The sequence below is a fragment of the Cavia porcellus genome, unplaced genomic scaffold (assembly GCF_034190915.1).
Source record: "Cavia porcellus strain 051 isolate PalLab524CR breed Dunkin Hartley unplaced genomic scaffold, mCavPor4.1 scaffold_22, whole genome shotgun sequence".
Lineage (NCBI taxonomy): Eukaryota > Metazoa > Chordata > Mammalia > Rodentia > Caviidae > Cavia > Cavia porcellus.
Genome location: NW_026947505.1, coordinates 15,915,344 through 15,936,155, shown reverse-complemented (window position 1 = coordinate 15,936,155; position 20,812 = coordinate 15,915,344). Strand labels below are relative to the sequence as shown.

Here is a 20,812-nt window from a genome sequence, read left to right as displayed (position 1 = left end):
AAAAAAGTACATGTTATTCTATTTTCAAAATGCATCATTTGTCTTATATACAAATCAAATATCCCATTGTTTTTCTTATTTGAGACAAGATCTTGCTATGCAATCCAAGCTGCCCCCAAACTCTCAGCAGTCCTCCTGCCTCAGCCTCCGGAGTGCTGGGATTGCAGGTGTGCACCACCATGCCTGGCTCTCCTTCCTGTTTCTATCTCTTTTTCCATTCAGGAATGGACCAGACCTACTGTGACAAGGTGGAGTACATGACGGATTACTTTTCCCAAATAAACTTCTACATGTATACGGGGCCGGCTCCCCGCATCCGGGCTCGGAATATACCTCAGGACTTTTACACCTGTGAGTACGGAGGCCCCGTGTGAAGGGGCCGGGGGAGCTCTCTGATCCTGAGGGCATGCAGGTTACCAGGCTGTCTTCTGACTTTCTGTGAAGACCACAGAAGCAATGCTAGTCCCAGCCCTAGTGTCTAGCGCAGTGCTGTTTGCTGTACTGTTGGAGTTCGCTACTCTTTTCCTTCCTTTGTGGTGTTGGGAATCGAACCCAGTGCTCTACTGCTGACCTGCAGCTCCTGCCCTTTTAATTTATATATTTATTTTGAGCTAGGGTCTTGATAAGTTGCTTGGCTGGCTTGAAACTTGCAGTCCTCCTGCCTCAGCCTCCTGAGTAGCTGGAGTTAGAGGCACGTGCCCAGCACACAGTACCTTGCACTCTCTCCTGAAATGCTAAGGTGGTTCTTTGTTGGCTTTGCTTTTGTCATATAAAGCGTTGTGAAGCTCTCCTCCACTATTCCCAGGTTCTGCAGCTGTCAGGTTTCACTTTGTAATGTGATTTCTGCCTTTTCCTTCTCAACAGTTGACTCGGAAGAAATTGTCAGAAACCTGAGTGTAAGTATCTCAGTCCCCTTTGTCACACATCCCAGGGAGCAGGGTGACCTTCCTCCGGGTTCCCAGAGAGTCTGGGATGCGACTCTGAGTCGGGGCCTCTTAGGGAACTCTGTCACGTGCACTGCAGTCAGTTTCACCCCGGGTGTTCCTGTCAGATTTGACACCAGCAGGGCGAGCGGCTGGGAACAGAGGCGCTGACTGTGGCGGGCAGAGTCCCTTTGGGACTCATTGTGCTGGCCAGCATTACAGTGCACCCCAGCCAGTCACAGACGCTTAGCGATCTTTTCAAACAAGTAAAAAAAAAAAAAAGACTTTCCTCTTAGTATAATTACAGCTACTTTTTCTGGGTCAGGTGAGTAGTTGGGGACTTCATGCTGGGCTACAGTCCGGCCTTGTATTTATTTATTTTTAATTTGTCTTTCTTGGGGGGGGGGGTTTGAGACGGGGTCTTGATGTGTAGTTCAGGCTGGCCTTGAACTCACCCTGTATCCCAAGCTGGCTCAAATTTTTGGCAGTCTTCCTGCCTCAGCCTCCTGAGATGTGACCAAAATTATAGCTCAACTCTGCTTTCTTCATGTCATTTCCCAAGTGCACACAGTGGTCTCGCACTTATTCGGCCCTTGCCACTGCACCCCAGTTTCCTCTGGTTCTTCTTCAGCTGCACCCCCAGGCGGACAGCATTGTCCTGGGGCCCCTTCGGTTGCCTTCCCCCTAGGGGAGCTGTGGGCTCAGCGCCTGGAAGTCCCACAAATATGGGCTCAGGAGGGATGGAAGGGAAAGCGGAAGGGCAAAGTCGGAAGTCAGAAACATCAAGACGGGCAAGAGAAAAGCTGGTGGAGGTCTGCACACAGCCACGACTTCCCTTCCTGTAACTGCCCTCCGTCTCCCATTGGCCACACTTCCTTTAAGTGTGGTTTGTAAAGCATGTCACACTTTTCTGCTATAAATTGCGTGTGAGGTAATGGTGCCTGGGTTTCTAACACAGGTGAGACACTGGCCTTTCCAGAAATACACGAGGGACTGAAGTAGAGAAGTCTCGCTTTGTCACGTTACTGTACGGTTGTTCTTTTCCTTTGGTTCTCAGAGCTCAGGAGAGGCCGTGTCTGCCTAGAACTGTTTCTCAGAGCCGCGTTTTCTTTTCCATCAATAGATAACAGTGTAGTTTGCAACTGTACAGGACTAACATGCTCTATGTTTACAGCACTGGTTATCACAGAAACAAACTTTATAGACCGTTAACCAGATGTGGTGGTGCAGGCTGTATCCTAGCGGTTAGGAGGCTGAGGCAGGGGGATCGCCGGTGAGTTCGAGGCTAGCTTGGGCCACAGAGTGAGTTCAAGCCCAACCAGGATTACATAGGGAATCCCTGTTTCAGACTACCCCACTCTCAATTTTTTTTACTGTAATTTGTGATGAATCCATGAATTTTTCAAGTAGGAAAATGGTTTCAAAAGCTGTTGATTTGAAAACTAAACCAATAATTTCTTTTTTAAAAAAATCCATTTTATTTCAAAGAAAAAATAAAATTTCAAAACACATCAATCAGGGGCAACAATGGTGCATACATTGTGCATTACCACCCCCAAATCATTCACCCCGAGCACAAGACATCTGCATTCAATTGTCCGAACAGTACCAGTGCAAATGTTTCTCTTCAGTGAAATATGTGTATTTAATATATATAACCAATGATTTCTTAACATAAATGGAGTCAGTTGGGGAGGGATTTTTGGTCAATGAAACTGATTTTTAATATTATTTTTACCATATTTATTAATGTTTTATGTTTTCATATATAATTTAGATGCACAGTTGTGTTTGTAGTCTAACTCCAGGTGTACTGATTTTTGGCCAAGTAAAAGGGGAGGTTTACAGCGGCTTCAGATGTATGTTGAGGAGTAAACCAGCAAACACCTGCTCATGATTTTTTTGTGTGTGTCTTTTTGAGACAGGGTCTCACTGTGCAGTTTAGGCTGGCCTTGAGCTCACTGTGTAGCCCAGGCTGGTCTCGAACTCACAATGATCCTCCTGCCTCAGCCTCCAGACTGCAGAGATTACAGGCATGAGCCACTACACCTCTTTTTTAAAGAGTAGAATATATTTACTTGAAAGAAAGCTTATATCTGAGAGAGATAGAAGGGGTTCTGAGTGGGTTGCCCCCAGTCCTAATTTAAATAAAATTTTACTTCCAATCTAATTATTGTAGCCATCCAAGTAATGGAATCAGCGAATCTTAGCCTGCTTGTACTACATATAATAATTTCTGTTTTATCAGCTGAGCTGAAATCAGCTTACTTTAAGTGCTCAGAAAATTATCTCAAGGTGAAGTTTGTTTTGTTCTGTTTTTCTTTTTGAGACAAGTCCTTTCTCTGCAGGTCAGGCTGGCCTTGAGCTCGCTTTGTAGCCCAGGCTGGTCTGAAACTCTCAGGGATCCTCCTGCTTCAGCCTCCCGAGTGCTGGGGATTACAGCCACCATGCCTGGCTTCAAGGTGAAGTTTTAGGGTTCCTTTGAGTCCCTGATGTTTCACCGGGGAAATTTCTACCTTTTCTGCAGTGCCGAAGACCCGACCAGCACTTCAAGCCCTACCTGAGCCCGGACCTGCCCAAGAGGCTGCACTATGCACGGAATGTCCGCATCGACCGCGCGCAGCTGCTGGTGGAGCGGCAGTGGCTGGCCGCCAGGTGCGTGTGTGGGAGCGAGTGTGGCCTCTCCCGCGCCCTGCCCTGCGGGACTGGCAGGCGTGGCTCACCCGACCCCAGGTGCCCTTGCCTTCCCGAGGTGGGTGTGAGACTTGGGTGGCCTGAGCCGCCCTGGGGCAGGAGGAGAGCAAGGTCTCCATCATCTTCCTGGCTCCAGTACAGAAAGCCTTTGAGCCAGTGTGGGGTGGCAGGCTCGGAATCCCAGGAAGCACTTGGAGGCTGAGACAGGAGGGTCATGTCAAATCTGAGGGCAGCCTGGGCTCTGTAGTGAGACTTGGCTCAAAAACAAAAGAGCCTTCTGCTGGAGGTGAGGAGGTCAGCCAGTGAGTTGGGACATTTGTGTCATATTTCTAGTAATAATTCATGCCGATCACCCAGCCTTTGTCAGATGCAGGGTTCTCAGAGAAAACCAAAACCACCTGGAATCCACGTGGAGCCTGTGGTGCAGCCGAGGTCCCGTGTGGCCCACTCCTGCCGGGTGCAGGGCTACGGGGACCCCCTGAGCGGCAGCCAGGACAAGCACGGGGTGCGCACTGGTGGCAGCTACACAAAGTGCCCTGTTTTTGTCTTCCCCTGGTGTTTCTTTTCCTTGCATATAAAGGGGACAGAAGCAAATCAGGGTCACAGGCACTCCTGCCACCTCCTCCAGAGAGCACAGCCCAGACTGGCCTCAAACTCGAAGCGATCCTCCGGCCTCAGCCTCCCAGGTGCTAGGGTTTCAGGTGTGTGCCACCACGCCTGGCCGTTGTTTTTTAATTTTAAGTTTTGTTAGTACAGTTGCAGTGTGCCGTGATCCTGTCTGTCGTGGGAAGCTGGCGCCGGCACATAGAGCATCCAGTTCTTTCCTTACATCCCCGCTGTTCCTCTATCTCTTGGTTCTCTTCCCACGTGCAGATCTCTCGGTTCCTATTTCTTATCCTTTATTTTGCGCTGTGATTTATGTACACCTCACATGTGCCTTACACGGGTGTTAGGCCTGCATGTCTGCCGTGCGCTGCTGGTTCCCTTGGCCCCCCAGTCGGTGCCTCCGGGCTCCAGTCCATGCAGCCCGAGCACCCTCACTAGGTGATGGTGGCCCCACCGTGGGGCTGCGCTTCTCGGCCTTGTACCCTCAGCACCGCTTCGGAAAGGATCCCCCGCAGCGTGGGGCAAAATGGAGCTTTATTGACTGGAGAAGCAGAAGACCGCCAGGCCTGGTGGCTCACGCCTGTAACCCCAGCCTTGGGAGGCTGAGGCAGGAGGGTCGCTTTGAGTTTGAGGCTACGTAACAACCCTGTCTACATAACATAACCCTGGGCTACATAACAACTCTGTCTCCAAAAGCTGAGGTAGTATAATAATACTTAATGATGATAATAGTGCAGTACGTTAGGTAGATGATGCATAAACAGAGCCAGAAGGTGGCGCTATCTGTGAACATTTATAGCTGGGGCTGCAGATTGGGAAAGAGGTTTAGGAGCAAGCAGTCCCAGAATACCTTTGCATGGCACACACTGGTGCCGATCACAAGTGCCAGGCAGTGTGTTCTTTATCTTTGCTGTTTTTTTGAGATGAGCTTGCTATGGATCTCAGGCTGGCCTTGAACTAGCAGCAACCCTCCTGCCTCAGCCTCCTAGGACAGGTATACACCACCATGCCCAGCTCTGTGGGCACCCACAGCTCTCCTCTTCCCCAGTAAGCAGTGAAATATCAAAAGGGTCGCAGCCTGAGAGTGTGCTGGCCGCCCACCTAGTCGGACTGGCTTTGGGCCTCCTGTGCCTGTGCTGGGATGCATGACCTGCTTTGGCCTGCTTTGGCCTGCTTCGGCCTAGGTTAGCCGGAATCCTGTTGTCCACTGGCCAGGTGCGCGGAGTGGCATCCGAGCAGCAGCATGGGCAGCCTCAGCAAAGCTGTCCGTGGTCTCAGCCTCCCACATTCCAACTCCGTGCTGAGGGCTCCTTGTCTTAGTCCGAGGCTGCTGTCGGCAGGGGAGCTTTGTGGGCACCGCGTGCTCCTCCTCTCTCTGCCGGCTCTGCATGCAGAGCCTCAGGCTGCAGTGCCCCGAGTGGAAGTCTGGCCCTGCAATAATAACTGCATTGTCCAGGCACCAGACAGGAGGCCCTTTCCATGGTAGAGCTGATTTCAGCATTAATTTGCATCATCCTCAGCTGTCTCTTGCCTGAAGTGTTGTTTGATCTCACTGTGGATTTGGAGACAGCAGTCACTGAGAGCTGTGGCCGAGGAAGTGTTAATGTGCTTGGTCATCTTGGGGTATTCACCGACAGCTACACCCCAGATGCCTCTCTGAGAACTAGAAAGGAGGCCGGGATGGTGGCACATGCCTGTGATCCGGCCCCCTGGGAGGCTGAGGCAGGAGGATGGCTGTGAGTTCTGGGCCAGCCTGGGGTACACGGTGAGATCGTGTCTCAAAACAAACAACACAAAGACAGGAAGGTGTGCCTGGACCCCTTCCTCATCCCTCAGCCCCTTGAGAGGCTGTGGAGCTGTGGGCTGGGCAGGGAGCAGTTGGAGAGAGCAGCTCAGGATTACCTCCCTGCAGGCTCTGCAGGCAGTGTGGGTGTCGAGTCTACTTTCCTAACCAGCTCCCTGCCCTGAGCCCCTGGGATATGGAGCTCTCAGTTTCCACCCCGGGGCTCCGGCTCTGGAGCTCGACCAGGGCTGGGAAGCGTGCGGGGCCCAGACCTTCCGGCCTCAGCCTCTACGGCTATGTGACAGTTTGCGCTGTTTACTGTAGGGTTTGTTTTTTTAATGGGTGGGGTAGGAGATGGAAGTATGATAAATATTAGGGTTTTTTCCTGAAAATAGGATTGTAAATATAGAACCAACTTTAGAAAGTGGATCCAAAGAGGTGGCTGAAAATACTTTTCTTTTAATGAGTGAACACTCTAGCTTTTGGTACAGAATTTAAATCTTAGTTAATTTCAATCCGATAATTCCAGTGAAACGTAATCAGATAATTCCTTGTGAAACTTAATGTATGTGTGCAATAAGAAATACAGAGTTTTGTTGATTTGGTTTTTGAGAAAGAATCATGCTAGATAGCCCAAGCTAGTCTCAAACTACTGGTGACCCTCCTGCCTCAGCCTTCTGAGTGCCAGGATTACAGGTTTGCACCACCATGCCCAGCCAATGATGCTTTAAGAAACAAATTCTAACCTATACTAAGATAAGGCAGGAACTGACCATTTCAACACCTTACAAAGCAGGGCTCTGCCTTCTCTCACCCATCTAGGTGTGTATGACCCCTCCTCCTAGCCACAGGTGTGATTTCATTTTTACTTTGTGATTCATTTTTATTTTCTGCTTAAACCGAGTGAGAGTCTATTACAAATTTTTAAAACTGTTTTTGGAAACAGAGTCTCAACATGCAGTTCAGGCTGGCCTTGAACTCACTCTGCAGCCCAGGCTGGCTGTGAACTTGCAGCAATCCTCCTGCCTCAGCCTTCCAAGTGCTGGGATTACAGGCAGGTGGCACCAAGCACAGCTAAAACATTTTCTTTAAGGCTCCAGATTTCTCATCTCTTCTTAGTGAATTCTCCCTGTGAAACCAAACAGAAACTCGGTGTGTGCATGAATATGTGTGTATGTGTGTGTGTCTGGCCTGTGTGCTCCAGGGAAGCAGGGGGAAGAAGCAAATGAGAGAAAGTGTTTATGTTCAGACATTAGAAATTGGACTCTTGTTCCCTTCAGGGACCAAACATGAGCTGATAGAACACTGTGGCTTTGAGAAAGTCTAGGATTATTTGTCACTGTTTATTCTAAGATAAAAACCAGCTCTGCATGACATTCTGACACCACTCAATTTGAAGGTGAAGACTTGAACCGGTGAACAGAAGACAAATTAATTACAGATTCAGAGTTATTCAATGAGGGCTGGGGTTACTGCTCAGCAAGATTACTCCTGCCTGGCAAGTGCAAGGTCATGAGTTCGATTCCTGGTATGCAAAAAACAAAAAACGTTATTCAAGGAACAGAGCTACAGTTCATAGGAGGCCATCCCAAGAGTTAAAAAGAAACTCTGAATTTTAGAATATGCCAGCTTTTCCTTACCAGGTGTTGGGATCAGCTGGCCTGGGATATTCTTTTGTGGAGGGTCTGGGCGCTCTTTTTGAGAGGTGGTTCACTGTGACCTTGAACTCTCTAAGGAGCCCAGCTGGCCTGGGGCTCGCAGCAGGCGACCCTTCTGCCCCCTCACTGTGCCTCAGTCCTGCTTTGATATTGTGTCTCTGGACATTTCCTCTATGCATATGAATCCGTGCTTTTTCCCAGCTCCAAAACTGTAACCCCTGAGCCCTGGCGTCAGTCAGAGGCCGCAGGCAGCTGCACCTGGGCCTGGACACAGCGCCTCCCTCTTCCCAGACTCTGTGCTGTCCCAGGCCGCAACACTTGCTGTGCAGCGAGGCCCTGCAGACACTGGGCCGGGCGCTGACATCCTCTCTCCTTAGGTCCAAGGCCAGCACGTCGTGTGGAGGCGGCACCCACGGCTACGATAACAACTTTAAGAGCATGGAGGTAACGAACTGCTGGCATTTTAAAATTTTTATGTGTATGTATTTTTTGAGGCAGGGACCTGCTGTGGAGCCCAGGCTGGCCTTGAATTCATGGCGATCCTCCTGCCTCAGCCTCTTGAGCGCTGGGATCACACCCGGCCTGTCAAACCGCTGATTTGAAAACTGAGGCTTCTTGACCACGGGATAAGCAGTATCTAAGCCTCTTGACAATGTGCGAAGAACAGATGTCTCTCCTTTTGGGAAATCGCGCTGAGGAGGGGGAGGAGACAGCGGTAGAGAGGTGGCAGATGGAGAAAGGGCCGAAGGCAGTGAAAAGCAAAGCGGGGGAAAGATGGGGGCCTAAGGCTGGGGTGCCTGGTGCACGCTTGGGAGTGGATGTCAGGCTCGGTGTGCTCCAGGGAACCCGGGTCAGAGGAACTAGTTTTATTATTGGTGCGTTTCAGGTATCCATGACAATCCCGTCCCTCTTAGGGAATTTGTACCCATACTTGGTGTATGCTGCTGCTTCTTTTCCCATTCTCCTCCCCTCACTTCATCCCTCCCCTCTTTATTTAGAAAAGCTTTGTTTCCATTTGCTCTTCCTATTCTTTTTTCCCTGTGGTCCTTTTTTAATTTTCCTCCACTGTGTTCCTAGTTCCATTTCTCATTTGAACACTTTGTTCCCATTTCTCAGTATCTATGACACATTTTGGCTTTATTTACACTGTAAGTTTCTCACATCAGAGAGACAATGCGGTAGTTACACGTGTGTGTCCCATTTACATCTCAAGATGCATCCCTAGAAGTGTCTCAGGGTTAGCTTTCTTTATGGCAGAGTAGTACTTCACTGTATAAAAACAAGTCTTTATCCAGGTATCAGTTGGGGGGCATTCAGGGTGTTGCCAGGATTTAGCTATTACAGACAGTTCTGCTATAAACATAGGTGCACATATATCACTATAGTATGATGCTTTTAATTTTTTCAGGAAGATATCAAGAAAGGAAATAGCTGGGTCAAGTGGGACCTTAGTGTTAGGCTTTTGAAGAGTCTACACACTGATTTCCACAGTGGCTGCACAGTCCACAGTCCCACCAACAGTGGAAAAGACTCCTTTTTCCCCACAGCCCCGCCAGCATTTATTACTGGTTGATTTCTGCATAACAACATTCTTTCTGGGTGAAACAGAATCCCTTGATTGCTTTAGTTTGCATCTCTTGAGTGAACGGTGATGTTGAACATTTTTTAATACACTTATTTTCTATGTCTGCTTCATCTGAGAAGTGTGTGTTCATCTCAAATGCCTGTTTTTAGATTGGGTCTTTAAATTTGTGGTGTCTGATTGTTGTAGTTCTTTATATATTCTAGATAGTATTCCTTTGGGGAAAAACTGGTAAAAGTTCTTTCCCACACTGCAGGTTTTCTTTCCTCTGCTTATTTCTTTTGCAGTGCAAAAGCTTTATAATGACATGAATCCCAGTTGTTGATCCTTTGTGATACTTCCCATGTAATTGGGTTCTGTTCAGGAAGTCTTTGCCTGAACAAATGTCTTCAAGAAGTCTACCTGTTGGGGCTGGGGATTTAGCTCAGGGGCATAAGCGCCTGCCTTGTAAGCAGGCAGTCGTGAGTTCGATCCCCGGTACCGATAAAAAGACAAAAAAAAAAAAAAAAAAAAGAAAGAAGTCTACCTGTTCTGTTTCCAGCAGATTTAGTGTTTCTGGTTTCTGTTTTAATATTTAAGTCTTTCATCCGCTTTGATTTTAGTTTTAGTGCATGGTGGAAAGTACAGGTCTAGTTTTAATCTTATGCGTGTGGAAAGCAATTTTCCCAGCACCCTTTGTTAAAGAGGCGATCTTCCTTCCAGTAAACATATTTGACCCTGTTGTCAAAGACAAGGTGGCTGAATGTGTTTGTAGTTGTGTCTGCATCCTCCAGTCTGTTTCCCCGATCCTTGGCTCTGTTTTTTTGTTTTGCCAGTGAGATGCTGTTTTATTGCAGGAGCTTTGTACTATAATTTCAAGGAAGGGATTGTGATGCCCTCTGCCTTGCTTTTGTTGTCCAGTATTGTCTTTACTGTTCTAGGCCTCTTCTGGTTCCAAATGAATTTTAGAATTGTTTTCTCTTAATTTGTGAGGTATGCTGTTGGAATTTTGATTTACATTGCATTAAATCTGTATAACAGTTTTGGGAGTATGGCCATTTTCACTATATTGAGCAAAGGATGTCTTCCCATCTTCTAATATCTTTTTCAACTTTCTTTTTCAGAATACTGTAGTTTTCAGTGTAGTGGTCTTTTACATTGTTAGATAGATTCCTAAGGCATTTCAGTTTTTGGATGCCATTGTGAAAGGTGTTGTTTCCCTGATTTCTCTCTTTGTGAGTTGGTTATTCATGTACAAAAACCTATTGATTTTTGAGTGTTGGCTTTGTACCCAGGTATGCTACTGAATTTAGTTATTAAATTTAGTTATTAAATCTAGGTAGAGACTTTGAGGATTTCTATATAAAGTATAATGCCATCTGTAAATAATGATAATTTTACTCCTTTTCCTATCTTTATTCCTTTTGTTTCTCTCATGTCTAATTGCTCTGGCTAATGTTTCCAGAACTCTACTGAATAGGAGTGGTGACAGTGGACGTCTTTGTCTTGTTCCTGATTTTAGAGTGAAAGCTTTCAGTTTTTGTCCACTTAGTATGGTGATGGCCATTGGTTTGTCATATATGGCTTTTATCAGATTGAAATAAAAACCATATATTCCAATTTTCTGTAGGGTTTTTGTTAAGTTTTTTTCTTTTGGTATCAGGAATCAAACTCAGGACCTTGCAGGTGTTTATGCTGCTGAGCTATATTCCCAGCTCCTATAGAGTTTTTATCATGAATGGACATTAGGCTTTGTCAAATGCTTTATTTTGCATCTATTGAGATGATCATATGATTTTTGTCATTGGCTGGGTCAATGTGGTGGATTACAATTGTGGATCCATCCGTGTATCTCTGGGCTGAATCCTGGTCATGGTATCTAATCTTGTTGACGGTTTGCTCCATTCTGTTTTTAAGGATCTTACTGAGAATTTTTGCATCTATGTTCCTTAGGGAGATTGGCCTGTGCTTCTCTTTTTTGGCTGGATCCTTCTCTGGTTTGGGTTCCTGGTAATGCTTGCTTGAAGGAAAGAGTTTGATTTCATTAAAGAGTTTGAGAAGTAGCAGCATTAGGTCTTCTTAAATTTAGGCAATCTCAGCCTTGGTGTGCCGTGAAGCACAGCCGATTAGCACACTTACATCACCATGGCAACAGGGCAATCGGCAGTAACATCAAACTCAGCCTAGAAGATGACAAACTGGTGACTCTTAATTTGCCACCTGTAACCAGGTACAGTATTTGTGGTTGCATAACAACATCTGAAACAAAATAAAAAATTACATACATTTAACATGCCCTCAGTATGGCGATGTTAGGAGGAAATTCTAAAGGCTTTATGGGGAAAAATAGATGATAAGATTAGAAGCAAGGCTGGAGGACAAAGGAATATGAGGAGAACTTTGGAAAAGTGAGGAAGAAGACCAGAAGAAAGAGGTAAAAACGAGAACAGAACAGAACAACAAGTACAAAAATACTAGACACGGAGTTCACACTCGCATAAAAACAAGAACAAACAGGGAAAAAGAAAACAAAAGTGAAGGAAAGAAAAGGCAAATGTCCACTTCAGGGGGTGTCGCTGCTGTGACTGGTAGACCATGTGGACACACAGAACCCAGCTCCGTGGTGATTATCCCAGCAAGCCAGTCGCAGATTTACTGGGGGGGGGGGGCAGTCTGTGACTCCAGGAAGCTGCACCTGCAGGTCAGGCTGGTGTCTGGCGGTGACACTGGAGCTGGTTTTGTTTAACCTCCTGCCACTGGAACTCGGCTCCCTGCTGGCCAACCAACTAGAACTGAGCTCCACCTCAAGGTGACACTGGGGGCTGCTGGATGGAGCCGGCCCACAGCTGCTCTGAGTTCCGATCTCGAGTGACCCCTCTCCAAGATGGTGATGGCCATTGCCTTCTCCTGGGGGTGTGTGAACCTGAGTAACTCACCAGCCACTGCAGTCAGCTGCATCCCCTGCTCCAGCACTCACACGCAGGTTTCTCCCCGGGTCTCTGTGGTCATTGTGGTCACTCCCCACTCGAAGGTTTCTCCCCAGAGTGTCTGTGGTGGCTGTGGTCACTCGTGTCTGTCTGCCACCTGCTTGGGTTGAGATCTCTCTCCTCTCTCCCCGTGGGCTTCAGCTCTCACTTCAGATCCTTGCTGGGTCCTGGGGACCCACGTCCCCCTCCTCCTCTTCCTCACCTTGCTTTAATCCAGCATCTGAGCACCAGGTCTGAGAGGCTGTTTTTCGACTGCTCTCGGGATCTCCTTAGAAACAGTTTAAAACTCACAGAGTTAGATGAGAGCCCCGGGGGTGGGGTATGGGTACAGCACAAGCACTGAGTGTGGGACGCTGCTGTTTGGGGGTGCTCTGGAGAAAAGGAGTTCCGGGGAACAGCGGGATGTGGAGGCTGTGATGAGAAAGACCACAGTCCAGGAGTTTGAGGAGGAACAAAATACACAGGGCAGCCTGGGGGCAAAATGCCCAGATGTTGCTTCAGGCGGAGTTCTCTGCTTTCTGTTTGTCTTCTCTGGTCCACTTATTACAGGAAGATGTGCACACACATGTGTGCACACACACATATGCACAGACGCATACACGCTCCTCTCCAAATAGGAGGATGTGTATCAGGCTCTTCCTGAACACTCTGCCCTTCCCCAGATTCATGGTGGGTTACATCTTTCTGTAAATGTTTGAAAATTCTCTGGAAACAGACTTTTCTGTTATGTAGCAATTAAATTCACAACTGTCGAAAAAAAAAAAAAAAAACTATGCCTCCAATCCGTTACAGATTAGCTTAGAGAAAATATTTCTATGAGCCTGGTTACGGAGAAGAGTGCTTGTGTATGTTTGATGCTTTTCTTCTGCTTTATTGCAATCTTAAATCATTAGGCTTATTATAAGACACGGTGTGAGCGTTGAGTAAATGTGAATCAAAATACCTCGGTCTCAGCCAGGTATGGTGCTGCATGGTTGTAGTGTCAGAACTTGGGAGGCTGAGGCAGGAGGATTGCCATGAGTTTGAAGCCAGTCTGTGCTACATGGTGAGTTCAGAACCCTATGTAGTGAGACCCTGATTCAAAAACAAAGCAAAACAACAACAAACAACTTAGATCTCTTTATGACATCATGCAAAATGTCTTGGAGCAATGAAATGAACAGGATGGAGGGGGTAGATGGTACTACTCGCAGACTCACTGCTGTGCACTGTCCAGATGTGGTAGAGTGTTGGGGGTGCAGGCTGTCCAGTCTCCTGTGTCCCCCTAGTCTAATGAAGCAGATAGAGACACAAATAAACACAGCATGGGTTGTATTTGACTGGCATTGGGACATCACAGGGGAAATGACTTAAAAGTCATTTTCAAATCTGAAGAGAAATCCTTATGCTGGGTGGGTGGTGTAGGCCTATAATCCTAGCACTTGGGAGGCTGAGACAGGAGGATCTCGGGGAGTCCAAGGCCAGCCTGGGCTATAAAGTGAGTTTAAAGCCAGCCTGAATTGCATAGTAAAACCCTGCCTCAAAAAGACCAAAACTAAACTAAACTAAAATAAAAAACAAAAAAATTATGAAGGCCAAAGATACTGATAGGAGATTTGTCACAGGAAAACAGTGTCTTTTCTGCACTTATGTGTGTGTGTGGATGTCACTGAGTAAAATATGACCATTATCTCCTAGGCTATCTTTTTGGCACATGGATCCAGTTTTAAAGAGAATTTGGAAATTGAACCATTTGAAAATATTGAACTCTATAATTTAATGTGTGGTAAGTATATATAAATGCAGTCACAAGCAAAGGTACATAGCTTTCATAAGAGTAAATTCTTTTTGCTGTACTAGGAATTTTACTTTAAACATTAGGAAACCATGCTTTTCTCTTCATAATTATATGATAATTTAATTTTAGAAAATTTAGGAAAACAAACTTTAAAAACTCCCAAAATTTTCAAGCCAGTGTAAACATGGCTAAAAATACTGTTTGTTTGCTTTTTGAGGCGGGGTCTTGCTATGTAGTTGAGGTTAGGCTTGAATTCACTGTGTAGCCCAGGCTGGCCTTGAGCTCACTGAAATCTTCCTCAGCCTCCCAAGAGTGCTGAGATTACAGGTATGGACACCACACACCGAGAAACAACGTGTGCTTAAGCAAAGCTATTATTTAGGCAGAGAAGCTTTCCTTCAGGGGAGCAGAGGAGGTTCATGGGAGGTGCTGAAGAACATGAGTAGATATTTGTTTTCCCCATCTCCTGTATGAGAGCTATTGCCTTCTAGATTTTTCATTTATTTAATTTGAGAGGGGATTCATGTAGTTCAGGCTGGTCTTGAACTCACTTATGTAACTTAGGCTGGCCTCGAACTCACAGCGATCCTGCCTTAGCCTCGAGTACTGAGATTGTACTCGCGTGCCATCACGCCCAACTGTTACTTTCTTTCTTTTTCTTTTTCTTTTTTCTTTTTTTGGTCTTTTTTGAGATAGGGTCTTGCTATGCAGTTCAGGCTGGTCTTGAGCTCACTTTGTAGCCCAGGCTGGTCTCGAACTTGCAACGATCCTCCCATCTCAGCCTGCTGAGTGCTGGGATTACAGGCATGAGCCACCACACCCGGCTCAAAGCTGTTCCTTTCTAACTGAATGTTGCTTTCAACTTGTTTTTTAAAATCAGATCTTCTACGCATTCAGCCTGCACCAAACAATGGTACCCACGGGAGCCTGAACCATCTTCTGAAGAAGCCTTTCTATGAGCCATCCCATCCACAGGAAGTGGCCCACTTGTCAGTCTGCGGCTTTACTGCCTCACTGCCCATGGACACCCTAAACTGCTCCTGCCCTCAGCTGCAGAATGTGAGTAGCCGCTTTGCAAACCCCCAGGATCATTAAGGTGCAAGCGGGTCTCTCTGGGGAGTGCTGACAGTCAGGTGTGTGCCCTGGCTTGCATGTTTCCTGAGCAGAGATGCGAGGCTTCTCAGAACTTTACCTGGAAGTAGAGGTTACAGTGCCTGCACTGTGAGATACAGGTATGAATGCGCTTTGTACTTGGGAAGCATGGTTTGGGAAGGAATTGTTCATTCCACTGTGAGCTGATTGTCCATAGTTATTCAAAATATTACTGCCGGAGCTGTCTTTGATTTCCTTTATGAACTGATCTTAACAGTTTAAAAATCAGACCAGTGGCTGTGCGTGGCTATGTGAACCCAGCGTAACTGGAGGGAGAAGAGATTGGAATTCAGTGTTAGATGGAGCAGGCACTGAGGGTGCCCCTGGGTAGCGGCGGGGAGTTCCTATCAGGCATCTGTGTATGACCGACAGTGGACCCCGGGCAGATCTTTCTGGTGCATCAGGCCCGGGCTGAGTCCAGAAGCAGAACCTCAGATCCAGGACACCAAACAAAGCCCAGTTCCCCTGGAGCATCCCCAAGGCAAGAGTCAGAAACACAGGGAGTGGGGCAGTGGCACCATGAGAACCAGAGCACCCGGGAGGTGCTGGGTTTCAGAAGGAAATCGGAGCCCCGTTATCAGAAGACCACACAGCTGGGTGAAGGTCAGATGCGTTTATGCTGAGTGGAGCAGTTGGCTGTAGAGCTAAACAGATACCTTCTCGGCTGGTGAAAATGGTTTCTTACTGGGCAGGGTGGGCAGAGACTCTGCGCTCTTTAACCCTCAGGCTAACATTACACTCAGGTGTAAATAAATATTCACCCAAACATGGTAAATCCATGGCAAGGTCAGAGTAGGGAAGTGAGGCTCACAACTGTGTTCCACAGATGCCCACGGCTTCCTGCCTGCTGCTCCATAGCCTCGGAGGAACGGCCCTTAAAGAGAAAGTGAAATAAATCAGGCCTTTATTTCACATTTAAGAGATAAAAAGGACTCAGAGAAACTAGACAAGCTGCCCAAGGTCATAGAAGTTTGGTCTGTCTGAGTGCAAACCCAGGGTTTGTCTCAGTAGAAAAGGCCTCTGCCCACTCAGGAGTGTGGTCCTGGAACCAGTACCTTCATCACTTGAAAGCTGGAAGGAGATGCAGAATCTCAGCTCCTGCCCTGGGTTTACTGAGTTAAAATCTACATTTTAGCAAACCCTGAGGAGCTTGTGCGAATGTCAGAGCACCTGGGAGCACTGAGATGTGGCCAGCTGTCCATGCCTCTTTCCCACCCTTGAAAGAGAACACCTGACGCCTCCAGCTTAAAGGAGGGGAGGGCTATTTGGCTCACGATTTCAGTGGGTACAGTCCATGATCGTTGCTCCAAGGTAGAAACAGCATGGAAGAAGAGCCTTCCTGAGGAAATCTGCTCACGCCGTGGAGGTCAGGAAGCAGAAAGCAAGGGAGGAACAAAGGACAGGAACAGAGACTTCCAAGTGACACCCCAACTGACCCACCTCCTGCCAGGCCCCACTACCTAGCATCACATTGAGTTACTACACCCACCAGTGGATGAGTCCACTGGATCACGGGGTTGCTTTGAACTTACTTTTTAAAATCAGATCTACACATTCAGCCTGCACCAAACAATAGGAGCCATCAGGGGATGAGTCTGCTGATGACTACAGCAACCCTGTGATCCAGTCACCTTCATACATTGCAGGGGACATTTGAGGTGTAAACCATAACATTCAACCCCTCACTTGCAGGGGCCTATCTCATCTCGTTAGGCAAAGTGCACTTAGTCTGTATCTGGGAATCACCAAAGTCTTAACAGTTCCGGCATTACTGAAAGTCCAAGTCCAAAATCTCCTCTGAGACTCAAGGTACACTTTTAGATGGAAGCTCCTATAAAAATCAGAAGGACAGTTCAATACTTCCTCGATATAATGGCACAGGGGGAAAATTCCCATTCCCACAGGGAGGAATAGGAGCATAGACAGAAATGGGACCCATGCCGGTCCAAAACCCTGGAGGGCAAACATCAATCTTGTAGCTCCAGGACCTGGGGCAGGTGGTGGTGAGATGGAACTCCAAAGGGCTCGGCAGCTTCATCCCATGCCCTTGTGAGTCACTAACCCCACACCTCTCCCAGGGGCTGTCTCCTCTTGCCGCCGTAAGCTTTCTTTAGCAGATCTCCTGCCCCTCTGGCGTCTCTACCCTGGGGTCTCCTCTGGACTTTAGCTTCAGTCTTGGGGCTTCACTCACTGCCTTTCTGGGAGGCACCTGCCTGGCCTCCCAGGGCTGCTTCTGATGTCTCCATGTGAAACTCTGTCACTCCACAGTTCTTTTTTTCTTTCAAATCCATTTTATTTCAAACAGAAAAAAAGTAAAATTTCAAAACACGTCAGTCAGGGGCAGCAATGGTTCATACACTGCATAATGTCATCCTCAAGTCATTCACCCAGAGCATAAGACATCTGCATTCAATTGTCTGAATGATACTAGCACAGATCTTTCCCTTCAATGAGCTCAGATCAGTATTATAACTACTGTAACTGTCTTTTTAAATACATATACATACGTTGTTTCTTTCAGCTTCTCACACTAGTGAGACAATACAGTGTTTACACATGTGAGTCTGATTCATTTCACTTATGACTGTGGTCTCAATTGCATCCATTTACCAGCCTATCCTTCTTTATGGCTGAATAATGCTCTGCTGTATAAAAAGACACCTTTTTTATTCATTCCTCAGTTGATGGGCTTTAAGGTTGTTTCCAAGATCTAGTTATTACAAATTGAGCTGCTATAAACATGGGTGCACATATATCACTGAGATATGATGTTTTTAATTCTTCTGGGAAAATACCCAGAAGGGGAATAGCTGGGTCAAATGGGACCTTCAAACTTAGTTTTTTGAGGAATCTCCACACTGATTTCCACAGTGATGCCAGTCTACACTGGAACCAATAGCTGAGAAGGATTCCTTTATCCCCACAGGCCCTCCAGCATTTGTTATTGGTTGATTTCTTGATAATAGCCATTCTTTCCAAACCCTCAATTCTTGTATTGTGCATGTTTGAAAAATCAGCACCACACAGATGATGCCAAGATCTCTGTCAATAATAGTGGTACCGGTATCCCCTTAGACTATGGCTGTAGTGGCCTCTGGGTTCCTGGATGACTGAGCATGGTAATGGTAAAATGAATTCCAAGAACCAATTGCTTAGGCAGTCTTTCCTCATCACGACTGCCTCTGTTCATCAGCTCTCTTCTCAAATGAAAGGTTTACCCTTTGGCATCTTTGAACCTGTGACCGATGGTGTCTTGCTGATTTCTGGGTGCCTTAATGCCATCTTTCCTATGATCTTGACGTAAAGTACTTGGTCCCCTTTGATGCTAATCTTCTCAGCAGCCATGCTATCCTTTGCCTCAGCTATGCAGGCATGTGCTTCCTTTCTGGCCCAGTCTTTTTGCTCTGCATTTTACTTCTGACTCTCACTATAGATCTAGCTAAATCTAGCCATCACTACCCATGCCACAACCTCAACACTGAGCTGTCTTGAAATTTTCTGCACCAGGTTAATTAGTCCACAGCCTTTAAGTTTAGCCTACACAAAGCCTTAAGCCAGGGGTAAAATCTAGACACACTTTCTGCCAGAGTTGTAGCACACATCGCCTCTAATCCAAAGTTAAATGAAATCCTTATTACCAACTAAAACCTTATGAGCTTGGCCTTTATTGTCCACATTCCTATTGGTGTTCCGATTTCCTAACCACTTACCAGAATCTCCCATCTATCTCTGCTTACTCTATCACAGCATTCTAAGGCTTCTTTAGCCACTATTTCCAAAGCTTTCCAGATTCTTCTTGCAAGCCATTTTTTTAAGGCTTTGGAATCACATGATCAGGTGTAGTCACTGGAACAACCCACTCCTGGTACCAGTTTTTGGTATGAGTCACTTTCTTGTCACTGGGACAAAATACTCAATGCCAACAATTTAAAAGAGGAGAAGCCTATAGGTTCACAGTCAATGGTTGGTAGTCTCCAAGGCAGAAACAGCATGGTTGGTGCAAGTTGATGATGGGGGAGAACGGATCTTGCCATGGCAGCCAGGAAACAGCAAAGAAGAGGAGTTGGGGACAAGAACATAGTCTTCCCGATCCACACCTCCAACCAAGCCCTACCTCCTATTTTCACATTTAACCCCTGACCTCATCAATGGATGAACCCACTGCTGAGCATAGCACGCCATCATCCAGTTACCTTCCAAACACATGAGACTTGAGGGAACATTTCCAGTTTAAATATAGCACTATCATAACTAAGATATCGATGCTGGCTGTTGCCTGAATGTTTTGCCTCATTGTTAATTCTGTCTTTCTGGATGCCTGCACAAGAGAAGGATGAGGGGAGCAGCACCATTTCCATATTTCTGAGTAGAGACAGAATAAAAATTTAAACCCAAATCAGTCTGGTTTCTTTGTTCAGATCTAAGAGTTTGCCTTGAACCTCAGAAGAGACTTTGGACTTGGACTTTTCAGCAATGCTGGAGCTGTTAAGACTTTGTGACTCTCGTAGTAAAACACTTCCTGTAACTGCTGCAGAGATAATCTTAATCACACATTCGTATGCATTATTACTTTGATTTACTCTCTTTCTTATTATCTTACAGGATACTCAAGTAGAGTCTATGAATCAGCTGCTAAACCTCACCCAAGATGAAAGTAAGTCGGTAGACAATAGGTGGTTGGGTATTTAGAATTAAATATGAAGCAGTCTTGCCCTTTCGAGTTTTCCAAAATGAGCTCACAGGGCCTCTTATACCTAAAGATTTTGTTGCCGATGCACTAGAGGAAAAATCCCACAGATCTAAGAACAAGGAATAGGAAGCAGGAGGGGAGGGGCAGCTGTCCAGGAGCCCGATAAACCCTGGACCCGGTTGTGCCTCCTGTACAGCTCCAAATTTCCTTTCTAAGATGCGAACAGAGCAAACTACCTGCGTTCGAACTCTGTCTGCCCTGCTGCCTCCTGGATGTCAGTCCTGGCTTGCTGTCTGCCAGGCTTCCTGCCTCCTCTAGTAACTGTACCCACTGCATGTGGCTGTAAAGATTAAAAAGTTAATCCGTGAACAGAATTCCCAGCAGTCCTGTCTTGCAACACTATTACTTTGTCCTGTTATTTGTTAAGTAGTCTTGGATTAAACTCACCATGCCTCAATTTCATCATTTATAAAACAGTGTAGTTATTCCTTGGTGTCTGTGAAAGATTTGGTACCAAGGCCCCTGGAGAAAGCTAAGCTGAATATGTTCAAGTCCCCTGTATAAAATGATGCAGTACTTGCATATGACTCATGCACATCTTACCATAAACTTTAAATTAACTTTTATGTTCCTACTACAGATGCAATCTGTATGCAGAATAGGCATAGCTATGTTTCTAACCTGTAGTTGGTTGAATCCGTATAATAGCATGTAAGTAAAAATATAATAGGACACGTCATCATCTGTTCAGACTGCTGTAACCAAACACCATAAATGGGGTGACTTACAGAGAATGGAGTGTTATTTCTTGAAGCTCTGGAGGCTGAGAAGTCCAAGGGCAGGCTGCCAGTAGGCCCAGCGTCTGGCCAGGGCCTGGTTCCCTGTGGGCAATTTTCTCCCCCTGCCTTCCCGGGACAGGAGGGACGAAGCATCTCACGGGGTCCTTTTGGAGTCTTACTCCCACTGATGGAGGCTGCACCT

General features: G+C 46.5%; 1 protein-coding gene across 2 annotated transcripts in view; it reads left to right on the top strand.

Annotated features, from left to right (window-relative positions):
* The window catches only part of Enpp3 (ectonucleotide pyrophosphatase/phosphodiesterase 3), a 77,275-nt gene that overhangs the window by 43,160 nt on the left and 13,303 nt on the right, over window positions 1-20,812 (top strand). For both annotated transcript variants that reach the window (XM_063233482.1, XM_063233481.1), the window contains exons 13-19: window positions 223-351; window positions 865-896; window positions 3,451-3,578; window positions 8,042-8,108; window positions 13,890-13,977; window positions 14,870-15,048; window positions 19,744-19,795. In XM_063233482.1, the coding sequence (XP_063089552.1) occupies window positions 223-351; window positions 865-896; window positions 3,451-3,578; window positions 8,042-8,108; window positions 13,890-13,977; window positions 14,870-15,048; window positions 19,744-19,795 (675 nt within the window). The remainder of the gene's footprint in view (window positions 1-222; window positions 352-864; window positions 897-3,450; window positions 3,579-8,041; window positions 8,109-13,889; window positions 13,978-14,869; window positions 15,049-19,743; window positions 19,796-20,812) is intronic.